The sequence below is a fragment of the Marmota marmota genome, unplaced genomic scaffold, assembly GCF_001458135.2.
Source record: "Marmota marmota marmota unplaced genomic scaffold, marMar, whole genome shotgun sequence".
NCBI lineage: Eukaryota > Metazoa > Chordata > Mammalia > Rodentia > Sciuridae > Marmota > Marmota marmota.
In genome coordinates, this window is record NW_026000196.1 from 8,003,055 (window position 1) to 8,026,676 (window position 23,622).

Consider the following 23,622-nt stretch of genomic DNA (forward strand, 5'->3'; position numbering starts at 1 on the left):
ATATATATATATATATATATATATATATATATATTGTATCATACCAAAAGTATAGATTAGCATTTCTAGGAAGGTAATTGTAAGTAGTAAGGAAACCTATAATAAGAATTTTGGAGTGCATAGAAGAAAAAACATTAGAATTTAAATTAATCTGCAACAAGAATAAGGTCAGTTGTGTTGAAGCAGTATTGAGTGTATGTTAGAAAGTCCTTCTAAGGTTAACTCAGCAATTTCACATTGTCTTCCATTAATGGTTTGATTGCAGCCTCCACAATATCATGGAAAGAATCGACTAGAGAGTTTACTTATCAAGCCAAATTTTGCTTCTCTTCTTTCTTCCTAACATACAATTAAGTTATATGATGAATGTTTCATTTTGTATGCACACGATTGGGCAAACACACCCACAATATGATTTCTTATTGCATTTTCAATATCATATCTATTCCAGAAATCTGGGAGTCCTCATGGACTGTAGATTTACCACTTCTTTGTCTCCAATCCTTTCAAACCCATTGCATCTGCTCATTTCCACCTCCAAAATATCTCTTGAATATGTTTCTTATGTTTCTCTTTCTTCCTGCAATGGGCTGTTATAGTAGCCTTCCAACTGGGGTCCCTGCACCATTCTACCCATCACAGAGCTAAAGTTAAAGGTAGTTATGATCCCATTCCTCTTTTCCTTAAGTCATATAAATGGATACCTATTACTTTTGAGGTAAAATCCATCTCATTTAGATGGGTATAAGATTTTTTTTTACTTTTGCTTACTTTTACTACAATTCTTCCTCATGTGCCTGAAATTGAGTCATATTGAATGCAACACATTTTTTTTAGAACAATTTGACTGAATTGGAGAAATATCAGATTTCACACTTTAGGCACTATAATAATTTTGATGTAATCTAATGTCACATTTGCATTTTTAAGTCATAGTTCAAGTTTGATTCATATCACATGAAAAGAAAATTAATAATCCTTAAATACTTTTATAAATGTTCTTGTAGTTGAGTGATTTCTTTCTGTTTTAACCAAATGCAGAATTTCCCAAGAACCCATACTAGGTTCCCCTTTTGAGATTTTGCCCAACATTCCATTTTGCTAAGATATTTAGACACGATTTTTGCTGTGTAATGCAATAACTACTTGTCCCAGCTTTGTGACACCTGAAAATTTCATCAACACAAGACAAAATGGTATAATTAAGGAATACTACTAATTTATTGTCAAGGATTAGGAATGCCACTGAAATTTTCTCCATCTCAATTTTCTCATTGGGTAGCTGAGTATAACAATATGCAACTGGGATGATATATATGTAGGATAGGATAATGTTAAAGATTATGATTAACTGACTAGTATTTTGTGTCAGGAACTAGGCTAAGTGACACATATACATTTACAATGAAGGAAGCACAGTCCTTACTCGCTTTTTCTGATGCCTAAAGTTAACTTTAATAAATAATTTACCCAAAATTCAGTCTACAAGTGGTGCAGCTAGTGTATTGAAGTATCAAAGGTCATGTGAATATTAATTATCCGCTACTTTTTTTCTGTCCATGTTGTCCATTGTTCAAACTGACAATTATGTATTTCATTAATCCTTTACTGATGGGAATTGAGATTATTTCCATGTTTTCACCATTAACAAGCAATGACATCTATGCAATTTGGAAATTAAGTTTCTGAAAATAGAACTTTGAGATCAAGGATCATATATGTTTTTGTTGGATACTATCAATTTGTGCTATAACTTTTGCAGTTAAAAATATTAAGATTTGCTTCAGGAATGTGTAGGATATACCCTAGGTGCCTCCTTGCATTTCTCACTAACAGGGGGTAGGGGGACACTCCTGGGTCCCCAGTGGTGAGCTTTGCCTCAGGTGCTACCAGCTATGGCTGAGCCCTCAAAGCTTCTACCCTAGAGCTGCCAGTCACATTCCTGGGAGGACCCTTGTTTGCTCCTAATCTGTAGCCAGGGCAATGAGTCTCACATCCAATTGTCTGGCTTCTTCCATCATTCTGGGCTTGGATGAGGATCTGCAGCAGGGGCCAGATGGTACAACCTGATTATGCCAGTTTATTCCTCCAGGTACAAACTTTGACTAATGGGAAGCAGGAAGGTGGAGTGGTACAGAGACCACTCTGCTGTGTACCTGCTTTCTCCTTCTTCCTCCTCTGAACACAACAGCTATCCAGACACATCCCACAGAGCAGAGCAGACCTCGGGGACTGCTCTGCCCAGAACAGCAATGCCATATTTTGCATTAGTTTCCGCTTCATGTCCCTGGCTCACTTTCTTTACCTCTCATTTCTGTTTTCTCTCATGTTTGGACTATAGTAGCTTTTCGGCTCATCTGACATAATAAAGTTTATAAATGTGTTTTGTAAATTACTAACCACATTAAAAAGGAAAGGTATATTTTACTATTGTAATTTTTGTTGTTTTTCAGAAACATTTGTCGAGGTATATAGCCAGGAACAAAATGTTTGTTTCATTTGGAACAAAATGATCAAGGTTACTATTATTTACTATTATTTAAATTTCACAACTCTTTATCAATCTAAGGACAAGAAAACATTTTAATCTTCCTGATTCACAGATGTACCCTAAACTTTGAATTTCACAGAAATACCCGCCTATGGCTGTATTCCTAAGGGAGTCATGTTGGAATCAGGAGTGGGACCATGTGCTTGAGAACTCCACTCTTGTCCCATGCAGCACGACCCATGGGGAATTCCATGGTGAGATTTAGAAATGAGAAGCAAGAAAGAAGCAAGATGAAAGTAACTAGAATGAAAGAAAAATTAGGAACTTTTTGAACCTGTCCTCCTTTCAAACAAATATCTTCTATTTTACCAGATGTTACTTTTCTCAATTTCATACACGCCCCCCCCAAAAAAAAACTTGTGAATAATTCCTATTCAACTAAGCCATCATTTGCCCAAGTCCTAAATCTTCACCTCCTCCTGTGTTCTCTTAGAGCACCCAGATCTTTCCACCCTGCTCTTTCTTCTTCTCACTTATTTAATTATCTGCCTCTGGCTGTACCAGAAGTTCTGGGAGAGGAGGAAGCTGCCAATTCTACTCTGTCATATCCTTGGCATTTAACACACTGTGGATTTTTTAAAAATGTCTCCTGAATGATGAATGAAAGAATGAATGAAGAATGAAGAATGAGGATGCAGTGACCATGTGTCTGGCCTTGGCTAAGGGATCTGAGTTTCCTATGTACATGAGCAGTCATTAACTTCAGCTTCAAACAAAGTAGAGACCTAATAAATGCATGTTGACTGATGAAACAATTATGAGTGTATATAACAATATATAATGCTTGCCTTCAAACAACAGGGTTCAAAGTATTCTAAAGGGTTTCCCTACTCATTGTTATTCAGGGAACACAGGCGTAGAAAGAATGACTGCTTATCTTTAAAAATAGAAATCTTTAAGATCACTCTGATAGGAAACAGGCAGACATGAGTGGTGGAAACATGAGGTTAAGAAAATAATTCTATAAAATGGGCCCACTGTGCTGACCCCCACATGCTTTCACTTTTAAAAAGCAATTTATCTACAGCTCATACTGGCTTACGTCAACAGGATATGTCACATTCCTAAGAAAAATATTTGTTATCTGCAGCAAAACGGGAGACGGGAAATAATACTGATAACAGGAACAGGTGTTACTCTAAAGAGGGGGACTTTTAGGACCCTTACACACACCAGATCATGGAATTCAGGGAGATAAGGATAATTCCCCATAACTAAAACATCTGTAAGAACAGGTTCCAATTAGAACTAGTCAACATAGGACAAAGTGATCTAGAATTGTCATGGCAATGGAGACTTGAAAGTCTGATGTCATCCTGCTTTCAGTTAAAAGTTAAGAAGAGATTGACTTGGTCATAACTCTCTGGAAACTTCCCTGGCATTCCATAAATAAATAAATAAATAAGAAAGCAGGGAGAGCATGCTGTCCATCTCTTCTCTGAGGGGCCCTAGTCTCCACCTTAAGAGTGTCCCCTTCCCATCTCTTCTAATAAACTTATGCCTGTTACTCTGAGTGACATGTCTGAAAACTTTCTAATTTGATTGGAAGAATTGGGTTTGAGGAAAGGGCCTTCATGCTTTCTCAGTTTCCCAGAAGTCCTCAGCCCTGTAACACCTCTATTGGAATGAAGACAGTGGAGATTGTCGAAAAGTTGGCTGGAGGACTGTGTGATCGCTTCATAACAGGGAGGTATGGGAAGATTCAGGGTCCACCTCATTTTATACACAGAGAAAATACCCTGTGGATAATTTCTCCTGACCTGAACTCTGCCTTTCAGCACTTTCGTAGGAAGATGTTACTCCAATGACTCCGTTGTGCACTAAGGACCAAAGCAAAGCATCCCAAGTTGGGCCGATCCTGTTTCCCTATGCTACAAGTTAAATAAAACCCTGGCTTAAATCTGTGCTTTCTTTGGTTTTAGATGTCTGCTCCTTAAGGGCGGCTGGCTTATTGCATTTACATTGATCACATGGGGAGAGTAAGATTTACAAAGATAAACTATCTTTTCTTCTCCTTGGTCCTTTGAAGCCAACTTATTTTTAAAGAATCAGAGGTCATTTGAGGCTTAATGGATTATCCCAAGTGTCAGAATCTGTCCTTATTTTTTGATTCAGGGAATCACTTTCTACAATGGGCATTTAAAATTCAAGACTCCCAGGGTTTTAGTAATCCCAGGAAAGGCCCCTGCTGGCAACCTTATTAGCATTTCTACCTCTTGATTTTTATTTAATTCCTTTTAATATTCTATTATACTACCGACAGACATTATGGAACTGCAGGGCTGCAGAATGAGAACAATATTTCATAATATCATCAAACCTGCAGTGAGTTAATAAACTGCTCATAACATGCTTTGAGATCATATAACAATTGGTTAAAAAAAAAACCAGAACAGTAAATTAACACTTGCTGAATCACAATTAATAAGAAAAGAGAGAGTATGGACAAGCATTCAAGTAGTTTCACACCAAAATAATGGATTAGCATATGGATTTCATATCTACATTGACAAAGAAATAAAATGATACTCCAATGGCAAAATAAGCGTTTGGAAAACAGTCCCGTTTTTTAAGCTCTAGAGAGCAGAAGGCTGTTACAGAACATGGGTGAAGAAAGAAAAGCTCACTGCACATTAAAATGTTAGCAGGGGTCAAGAATATGTCTCATATGGGGGATTACTTTCAACTTTTAAATTATATTCACATAGGACATCTCATTGCAGCCTTAAAAAGAAAAAGAAGAAGAAGAAGGAGGAGGAGGAGGAGGAGAAAAACATTCTGGAAACAATGTCTGCATTAAGGAAAAGGCTATATCTCCCCAACTTCCTTTGCTTGATCCCTTCAGGGCTTCTCAAACTTTATTGGGAACATGGATCACCTGGAGATCTCCTTCAAATGCAGATTCTGTTGCAGCAGGTGGGGCCCCACATTCTGATTTTCTAATAAATGCCAGGTGCTGCTGCTGCTGCTGCTGCTTGGGCTAAATCAGCACCTGTGAGCAAGAGCATCCTGAGAAGATTAGCATCCTATGTAATCACAGAAGATTTAGATGGAAGTTAATCCAATATACACTTAATGAGATGCATCATTGTTCTTGTGCTTAATTGATATGGAGACAGAAATAGTCAGTGATTTACAGACTCTGGTTGATTTTCACAAATTCAAGCCAAGCACTTCTAGAGCTGACCAAAAACTAGGAGACTCTGAAGGAAGTGCCTTCAAGATATCTTAGACTCAATAAATTAAGGCATGAGCTCTAAATCATATTTGTTGGATAACATACAATTTTAAGAATCTCTTTAAAACTATAGCTTCTTTCCCCAGAAAAATGTACACAGAGTGGAACAATTTTGTATGTAACTATATCTCTGTCTAGGCTCTTAAAATTGTTAGGGAACAGACAGATGAGGACGGTGGGAACACAAGGTTAAGAGAGTACTCCTATAAAATGGGGCCCCTGTGCTGACCTCTACATGCTTTCTTTTCCAAGAAGCAATTTACCTGTAGCCCTGCCCAGTCTAAGTGGACAGGATATGTTACATTCCTCAGCAAACTACCTGTTAACTGCATGAGAAATGTAGGCCCAAGATAATGCTGATGGGAGAAATCCAGGAGACTTGTGACCAGATCCTGAAATTCTGGGAGATAAGGATAGTTCTTCCTAACCATAAAATCTGTAAGATGTACTATTAAGAATCCAATTAGAACTAGTCAGCATGAGCCAAGGTGACCAAGTGTTGCCATGACAAAGGGATTTGAAAGTCTGATGTCACCTTGCTGTCAGTCAAAAGTAAAGAGGTGGACCTGGGCAGGACTTCTAGAAACTTCTCTGGGATTCCTAATAAACCTGGAGTGCAAGAGAGACACGTTGTCCTTCTCCTCTACAAGAGGACTCACTCTCTCCCTGGATACTGTCTCCTTTCCCTTTTCCTATCCCTTCAATAAACTCATTCCTGTTACTCTGAGCAACATGTCTGAAATCTTCCTGACATGGTCACCAGAATTGGGGTTTGAAGAGGGGAACTTTGTGCTGCTTCAGTTCCTCAGGAGGCCTCAGCTCCATAACAAAAACATAGATTAAAAAATTGTTCAAAGACACCAATTTAAGGAATTCTATGTGGGGGGGTCCTAAAAGCTAGAGGAAAAAAAAATAAAGACAAAGAAACAAAAATTCTACAAATTCTCCCAGGAATGGATATTAGACCAGTTTTTAAGTGCAACACTTACAGGGAAACTAAGTTAATCCACCAAGGAGCATAGACATGAAAGAAAAGGAAAACAAAAGGTGAATTTGAGACTCCCTAATAAAAGCCATGGGGAATTTTCTAGAACCAAAAGAGGATCAGGATTAAGACTAATAAAAAAAAAATAGTTTCAAGACCTTGCCTTTTACATGGGGGCATCCTACCTCAGTCCCTCAATGACTGAACCCTGGGGACCCTTGATAAAAATGCAAATTCTTCAGCCATGTCCCCCAAATCAAGAAAGCTCAGAAGGTGATCTTAATATACATTAAAATTTGAGGGAGGGCTCCTCAAACTTTCCTCATATTAGATAACCAAATACCATTCCTCGGGTTATACTAATGAAAGTAAATTATCCCTCCTCCTCAAAGACCTAAAAGAATGATATTCCCTTACATGGCTGCCTATAAGACAAGGCAGTGACTTGAGAATAGTAATCCAACCTATATTCTAGAGTTGAAGTCATGATTAAAATAGCTTTTTAAATTCAACAGTCTTCCTAGAAATTTAAATTTGTTCCTCCCTCTGCCACCCAGGCTTATTCCTTCCATTCTCTTTCTCTTCCCCTTCCCTTTTTTCAGGACATCAGATATGAATCAGCTAGACTATAGCTTATGCTGCATAGGAAATTTGATAGCTAGAATAAATGGTACATAAAAAAGGAAGTGCCTAAATAATACATGCAGGAGTTTCTTTGATGTAGGTAAGTCTATAAATATAGATATATGGATATTAGTCTCTATAAAAGCCAAAATCTGTGATTCTTAAACCTGGTTATTTATTAGAGCTTATAATATCACAGAGACCTTACCTCTAAACTCAAAGGTATTGATTAAGAAGACCTGATTAAGATGATTATGTATGAAAGTCCATTATTTCAAATAGAAAAAGAAAATCAACACTAATAATTATTATCATCAATAATAATACAAATAGTAAATATGTTTTGAGAGTAAATAGGTAGTGAGTTTTTCCTATGAAGACAGTGATAAATGTTTTAATGATAGTGGTTCATTCTGTCTTTATAGCATCTCCCTAAAATAGGAACTATGAGGAACATCATGTTTACCACTGAAGTACATAGAAGTCAGGGACTGTTTCAAGCTCAATGATTGTGAATGGCAGAGTTCTCCTTGGAACTTTGTAGCTGACACAGGAACTTCACTAAACAATAAGATATGCTTCCTTTATGACCTGATGGTTGAAAATCATTAGTATATACCTATGTTTGTGTATGTGTGTGTGTATGTTCATGCTTGTGTACCCTGGTACAAAGCCAATTCTGCAGGAGAGTCCTCAGTCTGGGCTGTGTAAATCCATAAAGCTGTGTAAGACTCTGGTGGACAAGACGAGAAGTCACTAGGAAGTGAAATGAGGATAGGAAGTAAGACAGGAGATCACTTGTAACAGCTTAAAATGGGTGTTTTACTGAAGATTTTGCTCCAACATTTCCAATAATGAAGAAACTGGTAGAAAGATGCTATTTCATATGTATTAAAATCCTCCCATCCCTCTTTGCTTACTTTGAAAAGTTTTGTGGGGTTTTTTTGTTCGTTTGTTTGCTTGTTTGTTTGTTTTTAAAGAGAAGGTCAGCCAGGATAGAATAAACAGGGTGAGAAGGAAATGTGTGGATTAAGCAGCCAAAGTCCCCTGACAATAATGAATTGTGCTCAAAGCAAAGAAGCTACTTTTGGAAAAAATGTGCATATTCAGAATTAAGTTGCTGAAGATTCTTAAGGGTTCCACAATAGTGCTGGTTCACACTGCTGTAGATGATCCAGAAATCCTTTAGATACTCAGGATAGTCATAATTTAGCAGAGACATGTCCATCTCTTTGTTCTAATTATGTCATCTATTATAAATCAGAAAACTATGACCTAGAGAGGTTAAGTGACTCACCTGTTGCTACAGATCTACTTAACGGCAGATAAGTGCAGCAGCTGGGTCTCCTGTTTCTGAAGCCGAGGACTCCTTTCAACAACCACTTTCTACAAGGCAGAAAGCACAGGGGTAAAAGCAAAGATTCCAGTTCCACACCTGTCATCTTCAAATCCTGGCTCTAAAACTTACTAGCTGTATGACCTTGAGCAAGTTACTTAACCTCTCTGCCTCAGCATCCTCATTTGTAAAATAAGGATGACAATGACAATAGAAGTGACTATGATTCTTGGTTGTGCCATAGCAGACATGGAGTAACTTAATATATATATATTAAGGGCTTAGCACAAATTGAGTACCATAGAAGAGTTTGTTATCATTATTGCTATGTTAAAATTGTGTATCATAATACTCAAGCAACATTAACCAGCACTCCTTATACAAGGAATGACTCTTAAACTTGTTTTTCAAGATGTTCCAAGAAAATCTAAACTTGATTTTCTTCTTCATGGGGGTAAAGAATAAACAAGAGTTGTTATAACATGCGGGCTTTACTCCATGACAATGTAAAAAGAAGAATAAAATCATTTCCTTCATTCTTTGGTCTATGTGTTGTGTACCTGTCCATGACCTAGAGCACTAGGTTGAATAGTACCCCCACCAAGTTCTTCTCCTTCCCAGAACTGCAGAATGTGACCTCATTTAGAAATAAGGTCATTGCAGATGTAATTAATTAAGGTGAGGTCATCCTGGAGTAAGGTAGACCCTTGATCTGGTATGGCTGGCGTCCTTAACAAGAAGATTAGAAGAGAGACACAGTGATAACAAAGGAAAAGGTGGGGCTTATCCATCCACAAGTCAAGGAACACCAAAGATTTGGGAAATACGGCTGAAAGCATGGAACAGATTTTGCCCTAAAGTCTTTAGAGAGAACATTACCCTGCTGACATCTTGATTTCAGACTTTTACCCCTTTTACCCTCTAGAACTATGAGAGAATAAACTTATGTTGTTTTCGGTCACTCTGTGGTCATTTGCTGTAGCATCCACTCAAAACTAATATATCTGCCTCCATTCTGGACCACTGCAAAAAATCTTGCACCAAGCTATTGTCTCCAGCATGAGGTGAGGAAGGTGGTAGATGAGGGCCCATGCCTTAAATAACTAAGGCAAATACAGTATGAAAGAAAGGACATGGGAAGCCTTAAACGCTAAGCTCAGATATCTTAATTGCCTATATGAAATTCATCCCTGTCAAACCATCTTACAGCTTGAATACTTAGTTCCAACATTTATGTTTTCTCATCCAAGTCTTTCTGAAGCACTGTTATAATTTGTTTCCCCAGGAAGCATCCTCTGAGACTCTGAGAATTACATGTATCAGGACTTTGGGGGAGTACTCATTGGAACAACACCTGTGAGCGATGAGGAAAGCAAAATTGGGCAGAGGGGAAGTAGATCTGCAATGCACTTGCAATAAAGGCTCCAGCTGATCCTGTAGGGAATTTGAGAGCTGGAATGTCCCGCTGGAATTGTCCCAGTGGAGGCAAGGAAGCCAGGCCTTTTCACCTCACATAGGTCAGCCATTGGATGCAGGCTGCTGTCAGGAAGGAACCACAGCTTTGGGCAAGGCCATTTCTGCAGCTATAGTCAATTCCTCCTAATGGACACAGCTGTGTGCAGCAAGGGGAAATGCATGCCTGGGTGCTAAACAGGCACCTAGAGGGTGGACTACAGCATCTACCATGTATATGGATGGGAGTCTTTCTGCTAATCATCATCTGTTATTAGAATGTGGCCATAAGAGATTCCACACCTGGACTAGAATTGTCTTACACTGGGAAAGAATCCATTAAATGCTCTCAAATCATGTACACAGTGACAGGTCTGAGAGGTCTCAGCTCTACATTCTATGCCTTTCCCTCTCCTGCCCACACATTTTCTATTTCCATGCACTGCAAAGATTCTTAAAATCTCCACTTTAGAGTGACTTCTGGTCACACTCAGACCACAGAGATTTCTTCTTCTTTTCTAGTTACCCATGCACATAGAGGATCACCCTCTGACAACCTAGAAATTACTATTGATCCATTTGTTCACTTATTCATTCATCTGTCCATCATCACACATATTTAATACCTATTCTGCACTAGAGCAAGTACTGAATGTTTAAAAAAATGAAGAGGTTGTAAAAGGTCTTAACATCAGAATAAAGAGTTGAATTTTCTCTAGACATAATGAAGACATTGGGACAGATAATGTGACTTGAGTAGATTTGGATTATTGAAAGATCCCTCTGTGGGGGTTGGAGAAGACAGATTGCTTGGAGAGTCCACAGTACAAAGAGGCAGCTCACATAAAGAAATTGAAGGACCAGTTGACTCATTCTTCAAGCCTCAGCTGAGTCCCCCATCTTCTGTTCTTCCTCTGACTAAGGCCACTTTGCTGTCCCACAAGTCAGTGGTGTGGCCAACAAGCAGGTCCAGAACCTGCTTGGGTGGGAGTGCTCACATTGACCTCCTAAGCCACTAGCAGCCCACAGGGTCCAGTCACATGCCTTTGTATGTGCAGACATACCATATATGTGACCCCAGGTCACAGGCTCTCACTGTGAACCACACAGCTGTCCACATAGACTGGATGCCTCTGAAAAATGAGCCCCCAAAGGATGAATCATTCCATTTAGTCTTCCCCTCCACAGCCTCAATATCTTTGGGCCAGTCCTTAAGAGAAAAAGTAAATCTCTCAGTGGGTGGGACTATTACATAAAATTTAAATTATGGATCTTAAGTGTATGAGAAGCAGCAGAGACTGTATTCCAAAGAAATAAAGGCAGGAGAAAATTTTTTTTCAAATTAGCCAACTATAGACTGGAAAATAGAAGAGAAAATATCATATTAATAATAATTATTTGAAGGTAATAGCTTATGTTCTTTAATGCAGTTCCAACATAAATGTCACTGTAAGAAATGATATTTCATTTCACTACTAACAAATCAGGTACTTAGTGTGCTGGGGGAGAAATGATTGGAACTACTTTAAAGCCACATTAACCAGAGAAACTGCAAAAATATTTATATTCTTATGAAGGAAGGAAGGAATGCCCCTCGTGGGTGTACTTAAGTATCCTCCATCTTTTGGATAAATGGTAATGCTAAACAAAAAATGGAAAGATGACCTTAGAATAATAACCTCAAGACCCAACTGGGACTCAGCTTCTCAATGTACAAAAATCATTTGCAATATGTTCAGGATGGAAATTTCTATACTGCTTTATAGCTCATAGACTTTATTATATACCTCAATCGAAAATCACCGAAACACCCAACTCTGGGCTGGCTTCCTTCCCCTGGGGGGGCGGGCCTCCCATATGTAAAATTACTCACCATGCCCTTGCTTGCTGTCTGTGACTCTGCTCAGCTACTCAACCATGTTTGTAAGGACAAGAAAACAAAGGGAAAGAGAAAACCAATCCATTCAGAGAGGTGTTTCATATAGAGAATGGGACCGTTAAACCAAAAGCAGGTTTGGCACTATTACGGTTTTCTCTAGCCAGTTCTCCCTCCATTCTCCTTCTGGAGACCCCATGCAAAGCCCATGTAGAAAATTTCACAGGATAAATGCTGCATTGATACCTGAAAGTCATCTCATTGGGTGAAAGTCTTTCATTCTTTCTCATTTCTAACAGTTGTTTTGCGCGTTGCATGGAAGATGGAGAGTTCGTGAGGGCCTGCACCTATGAGCCCTTTAGTTTTCAGGCAGCTCCAAAGGACTTGAATGTCCAGTTGATTTATCATGAATGGCATTGATACTTATGTGACTAGAAGCTGTTAGTCTGAACTGGTGCTTGGAGAAACAAAGTCAATGAAAGTCACCGATCCAATAAATCTGTGAAGGGTTGCATGGAAAGTCTTTTAAGCAAATGACAGGCCCCGTCCTACAAGGAGGCATACAGCTATTGAGGCACAAATCAATGTCCAGAAGGCCTTAGGATGACTTATATTCCAGGCTTTTATTTTTGAAATCATATAGATTTGTATGCCAATAAACTAAACAGATTCCTGATGATATAACCTCAAAGTCAATTCATATATGTGTTTACAAATATTTTGTGTGGTAGGGAGGACAGAATCTACATTAAAATCTACATTTGAAACATAGGTTTTTGGAAGTAAGTAGCTTCAGTACTGCTGGTATATGGAAGAGTGAGGTCTTTTGCTACTGACATAATGATCTGCACTCTTATTCTGCATGCACATTAATATGAGTAAATAGAATTAATCCAGCATAATAACTTATTAATCTAGTAACAAAATAATCCTTGAAGCAATCACTTGGACTATTTGACAGAACTAATGGGCCAAAATGAGCAGTTAAGTTAACCCAATGTCAAAAATCTCTTGGACCAGGTGGGGAAGTTAGATAATGTTCATGGCCTGTCACTCTGTGCACTGCCTTTGATAGCTAACAGATTTCTACAAGCTCTGGATTGCATAGATGCCAAGTGCTTCCTGGCTGCTCCAGGAGAGTATCAAAGCCAACACAATGAGTTTTAATACTGGTGAGGTCCAGGTATTCTTGGGGTTGAATGGAAGTCACCAAGGAGTCGTCTGTCAGCTTGCCTAAGAAATTTAAAAGACTATTACCCTGGCAGTGTCACAATGTCCTTTATTTATGCTTCTCTATGGGGGAGTGGGAAGAGCAGCCAGTACAGCCTGCTATAGCAGCTATCCAGCTGCTCATGCAGTTAATATAGCTGTAGAAAGAAGGTGATTTATACAAGAGCACTTTCCCCCCCAACACTGGTGCATGAGTCTCAGACCCACTCATTCTGGGAGACGTGCACTACACATAATTTCCTGTGTGCCCTGGTGACAGCAGGATAACATAGAGAGCTGCTGATTTAAACTAGAATAGGAAAAAAACACAATATATAAGTGTATTGACAATATCCATACATGACTTATGCCCTCAATGATGTTTATGAGATAGTTCACTTGTTGCAACAGACAACAGATTTCTATGAACGCAACAGAGCCAGGCAGGCAGAGATTCTGTAAAAGCTGGGGGCACAGGTTAAAAAGAGGCTTCCTGCTGCTTGCTGGTGAGGAGAAATGATTAAGGAACCAAACTGGGAAGCATGCACACATAGCTTCCAGGACCAACAGTGCTGCTGCCACAGGCAAAGGTGATCGTTGAAAGGAGCAGGGCAGACTCTATGTGGAGCCTTCTTCCCCTTTCAGGTGGTGGAGTAGGGATGAGAGGGTCTGTTATTGCTCCCCATTCCTGTGTATCCCTGCTAGAGGGGCCTGCAGTTTCACATACCTGATAAGGGCCCTGGTTGCAGCCACAGTAGCTGCTCTCCATGGTGTAGCTTCTCGACACCCCCATCTCTCTCCACACCACAACCCGGGCAGTGGAGGCTCGGGATTTCTCCACAAGGAAACTGCAGCTGCTCATTGTGAATGCTGGTGCTAGTTTATCAAGGATTTTGGGAAGAGTCTACAATTAGAAAAAAGAAAATCAAACTATGATGAGTTGCAGGTGATTAGCACTATTCATTATAAAAAATAGCTTCTCAACATTTATGTAGCATCTCTATATATCACACACTTAATATATGCTACTGTGAATCATTTATTGATCCTAAGAAATGGATACCAACTTATTTTATCATTTTTCAGATAAAGAATCTGAGGCTTAGGAAAGTAAGAATAAAGAACTTAAGTCCCACAACTACAAAATGGCTAGAATAGGATCCAGATGCCTACCTTCCCAACTCCAAAGAATATAATCTTTAGACTTGGCTTTTGTGCATCACTGTGGACCTCTGATGCACATGTATATTTGGCCCCTTACATTGCTGGGTTGAGCCTATGGGAAATCACAGATGTTATAGGGACCTGGAATTTATAGAGCAACTCAATCCAGCCTTAGTGTTTCTGCAGGGTGAGACTAAGCACCGTTCACTGACCTCAGAAGGCCACAGGGGCCACTGAAGACTCTCAAGCAGGAGCATTATGAAGTTCATTTGTTTCCTATGAGTATGGAATTGCCAAAATGAACTTTTTAGCCTTATTCTCTAAGCCATAAATCTAAAGCTGGATCAATTATAAAACTCCTAAAATTCCATCCCTTCTGGGTTTATATATCCCACTTTGGAGTAAAAAATGCTTTATTTATGACCACTTAATCTCCAGTTAGAAGGCATCTGTAGACTCTAGTCACTCTGATTGGCAGAGCTGTGGCTTCCAACACTTGACCTGCCCCAGAGGGAATGATGACTCAGAGTTGATAGTACATTTAGTCCTTGGGTCAGCAAAAATACTGAGCTTGGAAGTCCCAGAACTTCAGTGACATTAACAAGAAGGGTTCTCTCACTTCAGGACTAACTAAATACGCACAAAATAGCACGTAATGTAAAATCACGTACCTTAGGTAACAAACAGTAAAACTTCAGGCTTTTGGACAAATTGGATGACAAAAGTGTTAAAAGCCTAATGAGTTGTTAAGAATACAAATTAATTGGATTTTTTGAAAAAAAAATACTAGACTATCTAGCAAATCTCTTTATCACTCTGGTACTTACTGTCCTTGGGTTTAATATAACTGTTAATTGCATTATTGACTCTATTATAAATTATGCATTATGTAAACACACATTAATATAAATATTAACATAACTTATTCTGGTCTCTATGTTCCTACATACCCTCCAGACCTACAGAACATTCTAAAAGGGAAAAAAATGTTTTTATTGCTTGAGCTTCTGCAACTGCCTTCTAATTGATTTCATATCCACACTTATACCTCCCTCCCTGAGTTCTTGCCCTATCTTTGGCCTTCAAAATGTTCATCACAATTCCAATTTAGTTACTGTGTGTGTGTGTGTGTGTGTGTTTCTCCTCTTCAGCCTCGAAGTTCCATAAGGGCAGGAGTGTATTTTATTCACAAGAAAATTTCTGCATCCTGAGAAATATGTTACTCATAGACTTCATAACTATTTTTTGAGATAAATAGAACTTACTAGTCCAGACCCTAAGGCTCTCCTTAGATAAACATAAACATACTGCTTACATATATTTTAAAGAAAATGATTAAAAATACTCAAAATCAATTTTCATTTATCAATGTTTTAGCTCAGTGTAAGAAGTTTACTCATATTACTTTAATGATCTTTGTTTTGTAAACTTACTTCTTTTGTGATTTGTTATTTTTTAAATCATAGTTCATTTTTTAACAACAGTTATAGTTCAGAGCAAAACTGAGAGAAGAGAAAGTTGCACAGATATCCCATGTGCTCCATGGTCCCACATGGGTATAGCCTCCCTCATTATCAAAATCTTCCACCAGAATGGTGTATTTGTAATGCTTGGACCTACAATGACACATCACTATCACTCCAAGTTCATAGTTTTAAATTATGGTTCACTCTTGATCTTGCGCATTCTATGGGCTTGGTTGAATGTATAGTGACATTTATCTAACATTACTGTACCATGCAAAGTAGTTTCACATTCCTAAAACAGTTTGTGCTTCACCTGCTCACCTCCTTCCTGCTTCTCTTCCCCTGAAGACCCTGGCAACCACTGATCTTTCAATATTCCATAGTTTCATCTTTTCCGCAATGTCATATAGTTGGTGTCATACTAGTTTTCATGTTGCCTTGTCTCACTTAGTAACACCCACTTAAGTTTCCTCCATGTCTCTGCATGACATGATAACTCATTTCATTTTTGCACTGAATAATGTTCCATTGGTTAGATGTCTGAAGGTATCTTGAGTGTATTATCATGAATGAAGCTGCTACAAAATATTCATGTATAGGTTTTATGTGGACATAAGTTTTCAATTCTTTTAAGTAAATAATAAGAATTGCAATTACTGGACTTGGTGGTAACAGTATGTTAGGTTTTGTAATAACCACCAGACTGTCTTCCAAAGAGGTTGTACCACTCTATATTCCTACCAACAATGAATGAGAGTCCCTGCTGATCCCCATTCTTGTCAATAGTTGGTGTTTGTGTTCCAGATTTGGGGCATTCTAACAGGTGTATAGTGGTACCATATTATCATTTTAATTTGCACTTCCCAGATAATAAACAGTGTGGAGCATCTTTTTATGTGCTTATTTTCCATCTGTATCTCATCTTTCATGAGGTATCTTTTAAGATCTTGGGTCTATTTTCTAATCAGGTTGTTTGTTTTTTTTTATAATGTTGAGTTGAAAAGTTTCGTTATATAAACTGTTATGTTCTTATGTAAACTCTGTTCTTTGAGATAACAATTAATTATCAAACATCTTTTACTACATTTTCTTCTCTAGTCTGTAGCTTATATTTTCATTCTCTTGAGAATTTGTTTCATAGAGCAGGAAAAAAATTAAGTTTAATGAAGTCTAGCTTATTAATTCTTCCTGCTAAAGATTATGATATAGTTGTTGATATCATATCTAAAAAGTCGTTGTCAAACCTGTAGTCATTTAGATTTTCTCTTATCTTCTAGAAGTTGCCACCACGTCCTGAGCTGTTTTCCTTCACCACTTCTATCTGCCATCATGTTCTGCCTCACTCCATCTTATCTTGGGCTCAGAGCTATGAAGCTGGTCAACCATGGACTAAACCTCTAAAACTGTGACCCAAAATAAACTTCCTCCTCTACATTGTTCTTGTCAGGTTCTTTGGTAACAGAGATAACAAATCTGACTAAAACAAGTCTTTGTATCCATGAACATGAATATTTCTTCTTATTTAGTTTTTATTTTATTTCTTCATCAGACTTTTGTAATTTTCCTCATATAGATATAATACATGTTTCGTTAGACATAAAAATAGGTATTTTATTTGGAACATACTAATATAAATGGTATTGGGCTTCTTAATTTCAAATTCCACTTACTCATTGCTGTTATACAAGAAAGCAATTAAATTCTGTATATTATCTTTGTGTGCTGCAACACATTAATCATTCATTCAGGAGTTCCAGAAATAAAAATGGTTTTATTTCTTTATTTTGCAATCAGTATGACTTTATTTTGTTTTCTTGTCTTATTACATTGCTACACCTTCCAACATAATGCTGAAAAGGAGTGCTGAGAGGGTATATTCTTGTTTCACTCCTGATTTAGTGAGAAAAGTGCTTATTTCTTACCATTAATAATTTATGTTAACTGTAGCTTATTCATAAATTTTTTTATCAAATTCAGAAAGAGGAGTCTATTCTTAGTTTATTGAGAGTTTCTATTTTGTATGGATTTTGGATTTTTTCAAATGCTTCTTCTGCACAGGATCAGTTGATTTTTCTTCTTTAGTTTGTTGATAAGATGAATTCTATAAATTGATTTTGAAATGCTCATCCAGCCATGCATATCTGGGATAAATCCTAATTATATACTATATATAATTCTTTTTTCTATATTATTGGATTTGATTTGCTAACATTTCTTCTGGAATTTGCATCTATGTTCAGAAAATGATACTGATCTGTTGATTTCTTCTAATGTCTTTGTCTGGCTTCAGCATTAGTTTAATGTTGATCTAATAGAAATATTTAGTCTTGTAAAATGATTTTAAAAATATTCCCTCAGTTTCCACCTTCTGAAAGAGACTGTGAAGAATTTGTATAATTTCTTCCTTTAACATTTTGTAAAATTTACCAGTGAACCCATCTGGGCCTAGTGTTGTTTATGAAGGTTACTAATTATTATTTATTGATTCCATTTCTGTAATATATAGGCCATTTCAAATTATCTATTATTTTTGTATGAGCTTGGGTAGTTTGTGTCTTTCAAGGAATTGGTCTATTTAATATAGGTTATAAAATTTGCAGCATTCCATGAATTATGAAATTATTATCCATTTAATATCCACAGGATCTGTAGTTATGTCCCACTTCTCATTTTTTGTATTAATAATTTGTGCCTGCTCTCTTTTTTTGTTTCCCTAGATAGCCTGGCTACAGATTTAATGCTCTTATCAATTTGTCAAAGAACCAGCTTTTGATTTCCTATTTTTCAATCGCTTTAATTTATACTTTAGTATTTTGACAAATAATATATATAGTTTTGATCTATCTGATATTTTACCTCTTTCCTTTCATTTACTTTGAATTTTAATTTTTTATTACTAGTTTCTTAAGGTAGAAGCATGGATGATTGATTTTAGAATTTTCCTTTTTTAATAAATAAATTCAATGTTACAAATTGCCCTCTAAGCACAGATTTTATTGAATTCCACAAAATTTGATTAGTAGCAGTTTCATTTTCATTTAGTTAAAAATATTTTCTAATTTCTCTTGAGATTTCTTCATTGATTCATGTGTTATTTAGAAGTGTGTTCTTTAATTTCCACACATTTGGGAATTAAACCTTTCTGTTAACCTTTCTACTTATTTCTAGTTCAATTCCATTGTGTCTGAGAGCAGATATTATATGATTTCTATTCTTTTAAGGTATATTTACTGGCCCACAATTTGTTCTGTCTTGGTTAGTGTTTGATATAAGCTTCAGGAGAATATGTATTCTGGTGTTCTTGGAAGAGTCTATAGTTGCCAATTACATCCAATTGATCAATGGTGTTGTTGAATTCAATTATGTTCTTAAAGTGATTGTCTTTCATTTCAGATACCAGGGTTTTGAAGTCTCAGCTATAACTGTAGATTTATTTATTTCTGTTCGCATTTCTTTGCCTCGTGTATTTTGAAATTGTTAGGCACATACATGCTAAGAACTGTTATACCTTCTTGAAGGAATGACACCTTTATTATTGTTCAATGCCATTCTTTATCCATAACTTTCCTTGCTTTGAAGTTTGATGTGTTTGAAATTAATTAGAACTATTTTGCTTATATATCTTTCTCTGCCCATTTACTTTTAATCTAATGTGTCTTTATATTTAGAGTGGGTTTCTTCCAGACAACTTGCAGTTGGTTCTTCTTTTTTGGTCCCTTTTTACAACCTCCAATTTTCAGTTGTGCATGTACACCATTGGCATTCAAAGTGACGGTTGCTATAGTTGGGTTAATGTCTACCATATTTGTTACTATTTTCTACCTGTTTTTTGTTGTTTGTTCTGATTTTAGTTTTCCACTCTTTTCTGCTCTTTATGGTTTAAATTGAACATTGATATCATTCAATTTTCTCTCCCTTATTCACATATAAGCTCTTTCACTTTCTTTTGGTTGACCTAAAGTTTGGAATTTCAAATAAAAGAGTACCACTTCATAGACAGTATGATTACCTGTTTATTATTAAGTGGTCTTAATTCTCCTTCTTGTTTTCTTGCTTTCATTCATTTCTCATATATATACAAGAATATGTGTGCATGCATGAATGATCAAATATATTGTTTCTATTATTATTTTGAACAAAATGCTATTTATTCAATCAATAATAAGAAAAATCAAGTTTTCATTTTACTGTCTCTTATTCTTCCTTCAATACTCTTCTTTTTCATTGTAGAATCAAGGTTCTAACCTATATTATTTTCCTTCTCTCCAAAGGTCTGTTCTTAACACTTCTTGCAAGACAGGTCGACCGGCAACAAATTCATTCAGTGTTTATTGAGAAAGTCCTTATTTCGTCTTCACTTTTGAAGTATAACTTCACAGGGTCCAGAGATCTAGGTTGGTGGTATTTTCTTTCTCAACACTTTAAATGTTTTGCTGTACTCTCTTCTTGTTTGCAAAGTTTCTGAGGAGGTCAAATCTAATTCTTATATTTTGCTCTCTCTAGAATAAGGCATTTTCCCTCTTCAGTATTTTTTCTATACTTTTGATTTTCTGTAATTTGAAAATGATATGCCTAAGTGTAGGCCTTTCTGCATTTGTCCTTCTGGTGTTCACTGAGCTTCCTGGATCTGTAGTTTGGTGTCTGACATAAACCTGTTTTTGTTAGCTAATACACACTCTGCTCAAAAAAACCACACTTTCAAATTAATTACATGTATCTTGAGGAGTTTAACTAGTTATGAACCTTTCATTAGATTAAGGTAGACAGGTGACTTAGCAGGAAAATTTTGAGTATTTCTCTTACATTTCCACAACTATAGTTTATACATTCATTAAATAATAGACTCCCAACTTGGCATTTATATTAAATTTTAATTCTATCATCTCATTATTCTTTTGGTTTCACATATGTAAATCTATGACAGAGAAAAGAAAGCAGAGATAGCTATTCCATACAGGAAGTTGTTTTGTTTTGTTAATGAATAGGAAACAGATGAACTCTTAAGCAGTGTAACATCCCACAGGGATGTAAAGAAGTTTACATAAGATGCAATATGTCCAATGTGTAATAGACATCCAAATATTATAATATTATTTATAATTATTATAAATATGTCCCAAGAAAAGCCTCCTTCTCTTCTGGCTTTTTCTCAAGGTAGAGCTGGGAATATACATTGAAGACTTTATTCAAGAGCAGAAAGATTCTACTGCAATCTAGAACGTTGGCTAGACACTAAATATCAGGCATTGTAGCACACCCACTAAAGGAAGGCAGGGAAGAGCCACATAGACCTGAACTAAGAACATTCCAGTTCCACCATGTACTTGCTGTGCAACTTCAGATAAGCTACTCAGCCTCTCTGAGTCTTAGGCCCTTCATCTGTAAAATGGGAGAATGAACATCTCCTTGTTAGAGTTGTTACAAGGAATAAATGAGATAATATAAATAAAAGGCATGGCATAGGAGCTGACATTTGGCACAGTCTAAACACAGACTTGGCAGGGATTTAGGACTAGTACAGAATTTGCCTCCAGGATGGGTCATCTATTTCTTTGTAGATATCGAATCCCATTTCTCTATAAGCATTAGAGTCAGGGGCAACCTTAACCAATGAGGGTGCATTCAATTATTTTTATTTTAAGATATATTTTAGAAGCACAAGCTATATTTTATTTTTCCAAGCTATATTTTAATTCATTTGACTTCTGCCAACTCTTCCCAAACATTCCCTGGTTTCCAAAATTCAAAGAATATGGAATTCTCTCAAAGAGAACTCAGAAGCTAGCACTTAGCTTAGAGCTCACATCCAAGTAGAACCCCTCTTCTCTACCAGAAAGATGCAAGCTCCCTATGATCAGCCTATAGAACTCAAATGTCTTCTTTCTTCTGGATTAAGCATGTGACAAAGAGGAGATAGTATAGCACTTAGAGCACTGGGTAATTATTATTATTGTACTGTTTAAAGTGCAGTTTGCCGATGAGTGAAGATTGAAAAAGAAAAGTAATGCTGCCCAAATATAAATATTCACCCTTCCAAAATTAGGAAACATTTAAAGCCTCTCTTCACATTGCATAGATCTCCTCTTTAACTTAGACATCTCATTGTTTTCCAAGCTCCAAACAAGAATATATTCTTTCTTTTAATATCTATTTAATTCTGAATTACAGTCATTTGACTCATTGCTCTGCTTCTCTCCAAGATGGCACACAAATACAAAATCTCCGAGGTCAGATTCTATTATAGTTTGGATGTGAGGTGTTCCCCAAAAGCTCATGTGTGATACAGTGTAAAAAGGTTTAGAGAAGAAATGATTGGGTTATTAAAGCCTGAACCCAATCAGTGAACTAATCCCCTGGGGAGATTAACTGAGTGGTACTTGAAGGTGAATAAGGTGTGGCTGGAGGAGGTGGGCCATTGTGGACATGCCTTTAAGGTATATAGTTTGTATCTGGTAAGTGCAGTGAGTCTCCCTGTGCTTTCTGATCATCAGGTGAGCTGCTTACCTCTGCCACACTTTTCTGCTATGATGTTCAGCCTCACCTCAAGCCCCTAGGAATGGAACTGCGCTTCTCGGGACTGAGCTCTCTGGAACTGTGAGCCTCCAAGTAAACTTTTCTTCCTGTTCAACTGTTCTGTTCAGGTCTTTTAGTAACAGCAGCAAAAAAAGCTGATTTAAACAGATTCTAAAAGTGTGAACCTGTATTTCTGCTAACTACATAACCTGGGACACCTTACTTAATCTCTGTGATGCTGTTCCTTGATGTATGAAATGGGATGTTAGTAAAAGTATTTATTAACTCAAAAAATGTTTGTTAAACATCTTCTATACAACACAGTATTCTATAATATGAGGTAGCTGTAAAAAGTAAACATATTAAATATTAAATTAGTGCACATAGAGTGCTTAGCATAGCACTTTGCACACACTAGGCATGGTGTATCAATGATAATTATTATCTCTGCAATGTCTCAAAATTGGAATTTTACATAGAGGACAAATACCAGGAAATGTCACCGAAATAGGATATTTCCAAGCAGTGGTGCACAAGACCCAACTTCGATTCATTTCTTCTTAATTCACTATTATCCAAAACTGGCAATCCAATTGTTTCAAGGCTCAAGTCTTAATTATTACAGAATTCATGTCCTTGTACTTCTTCAGATTTTTCTTGAAATCAAACTTGAATTAAAATTTTTCTCATGTTGTTTTTCTTCACATATTCATCATATTTACCCCCTCAAAAATATGTCTGTTGAAGCCAGGTAAGCACCAACTAAGAGTTAATGAGTCCTTTCTGTGTTATCTCATCATATTTCTGCTCCTACACTTATTCTATATTTTACATTCCTGATTATCTCCCCGTCTCCACACCTAATGCGTGTGTGCATATGTGTGTGTGTGTGTATGTGTGTGTGTGTGTTGCTGATATTGAACCCAGGGTCTTGTGCATGTGAGGCAAGCACTCTACCAACTGAGCTATATCCCTAGCCCTACAACTAATATTTTTTACAAGTAGACCCCTGTTTCACTCAACTTTGTTATCCAAATACCTACCACAGTGCCTGGAAACCGGCATATGATCAATAAATGTTTGGAAGTATACATTAGCCTTTTATTATAGTAAGTATACAGTTCAATGACTTTTAGATATTTTGCAACTATCTCTACATTTCAGCTTTAGCACATTTTTCTGTCTCAAAGGTTGTTGGTGTTTTCCAC

General features: G+C 36.9%; 1 protein-coding gene across 1 annotated transcript in view; it reads right to left on the reverse strand.

Moving 5' to 3' along the window:
* The window catches only part of Agbl1 (AGBL carboxypeptidase 1), a gene marked incomplete at its 5' end in the record, with an annotated part of 696,476 nt that overhangs the window by 316,011 nt on the left and 356,843 nt on the right, over positions 1-23,622 (reverse strand). The window contains one exon of the mRNA XM_048790140.1: positions 13,999-14,175. Within this exon, the coding sequence (XP_048646097.1) occupies positions 13,999-14,175 (177 nt within the window). The remainder of the gene's footprint in view (positions 1-13,998; positions 14,176-23,622) is intronic.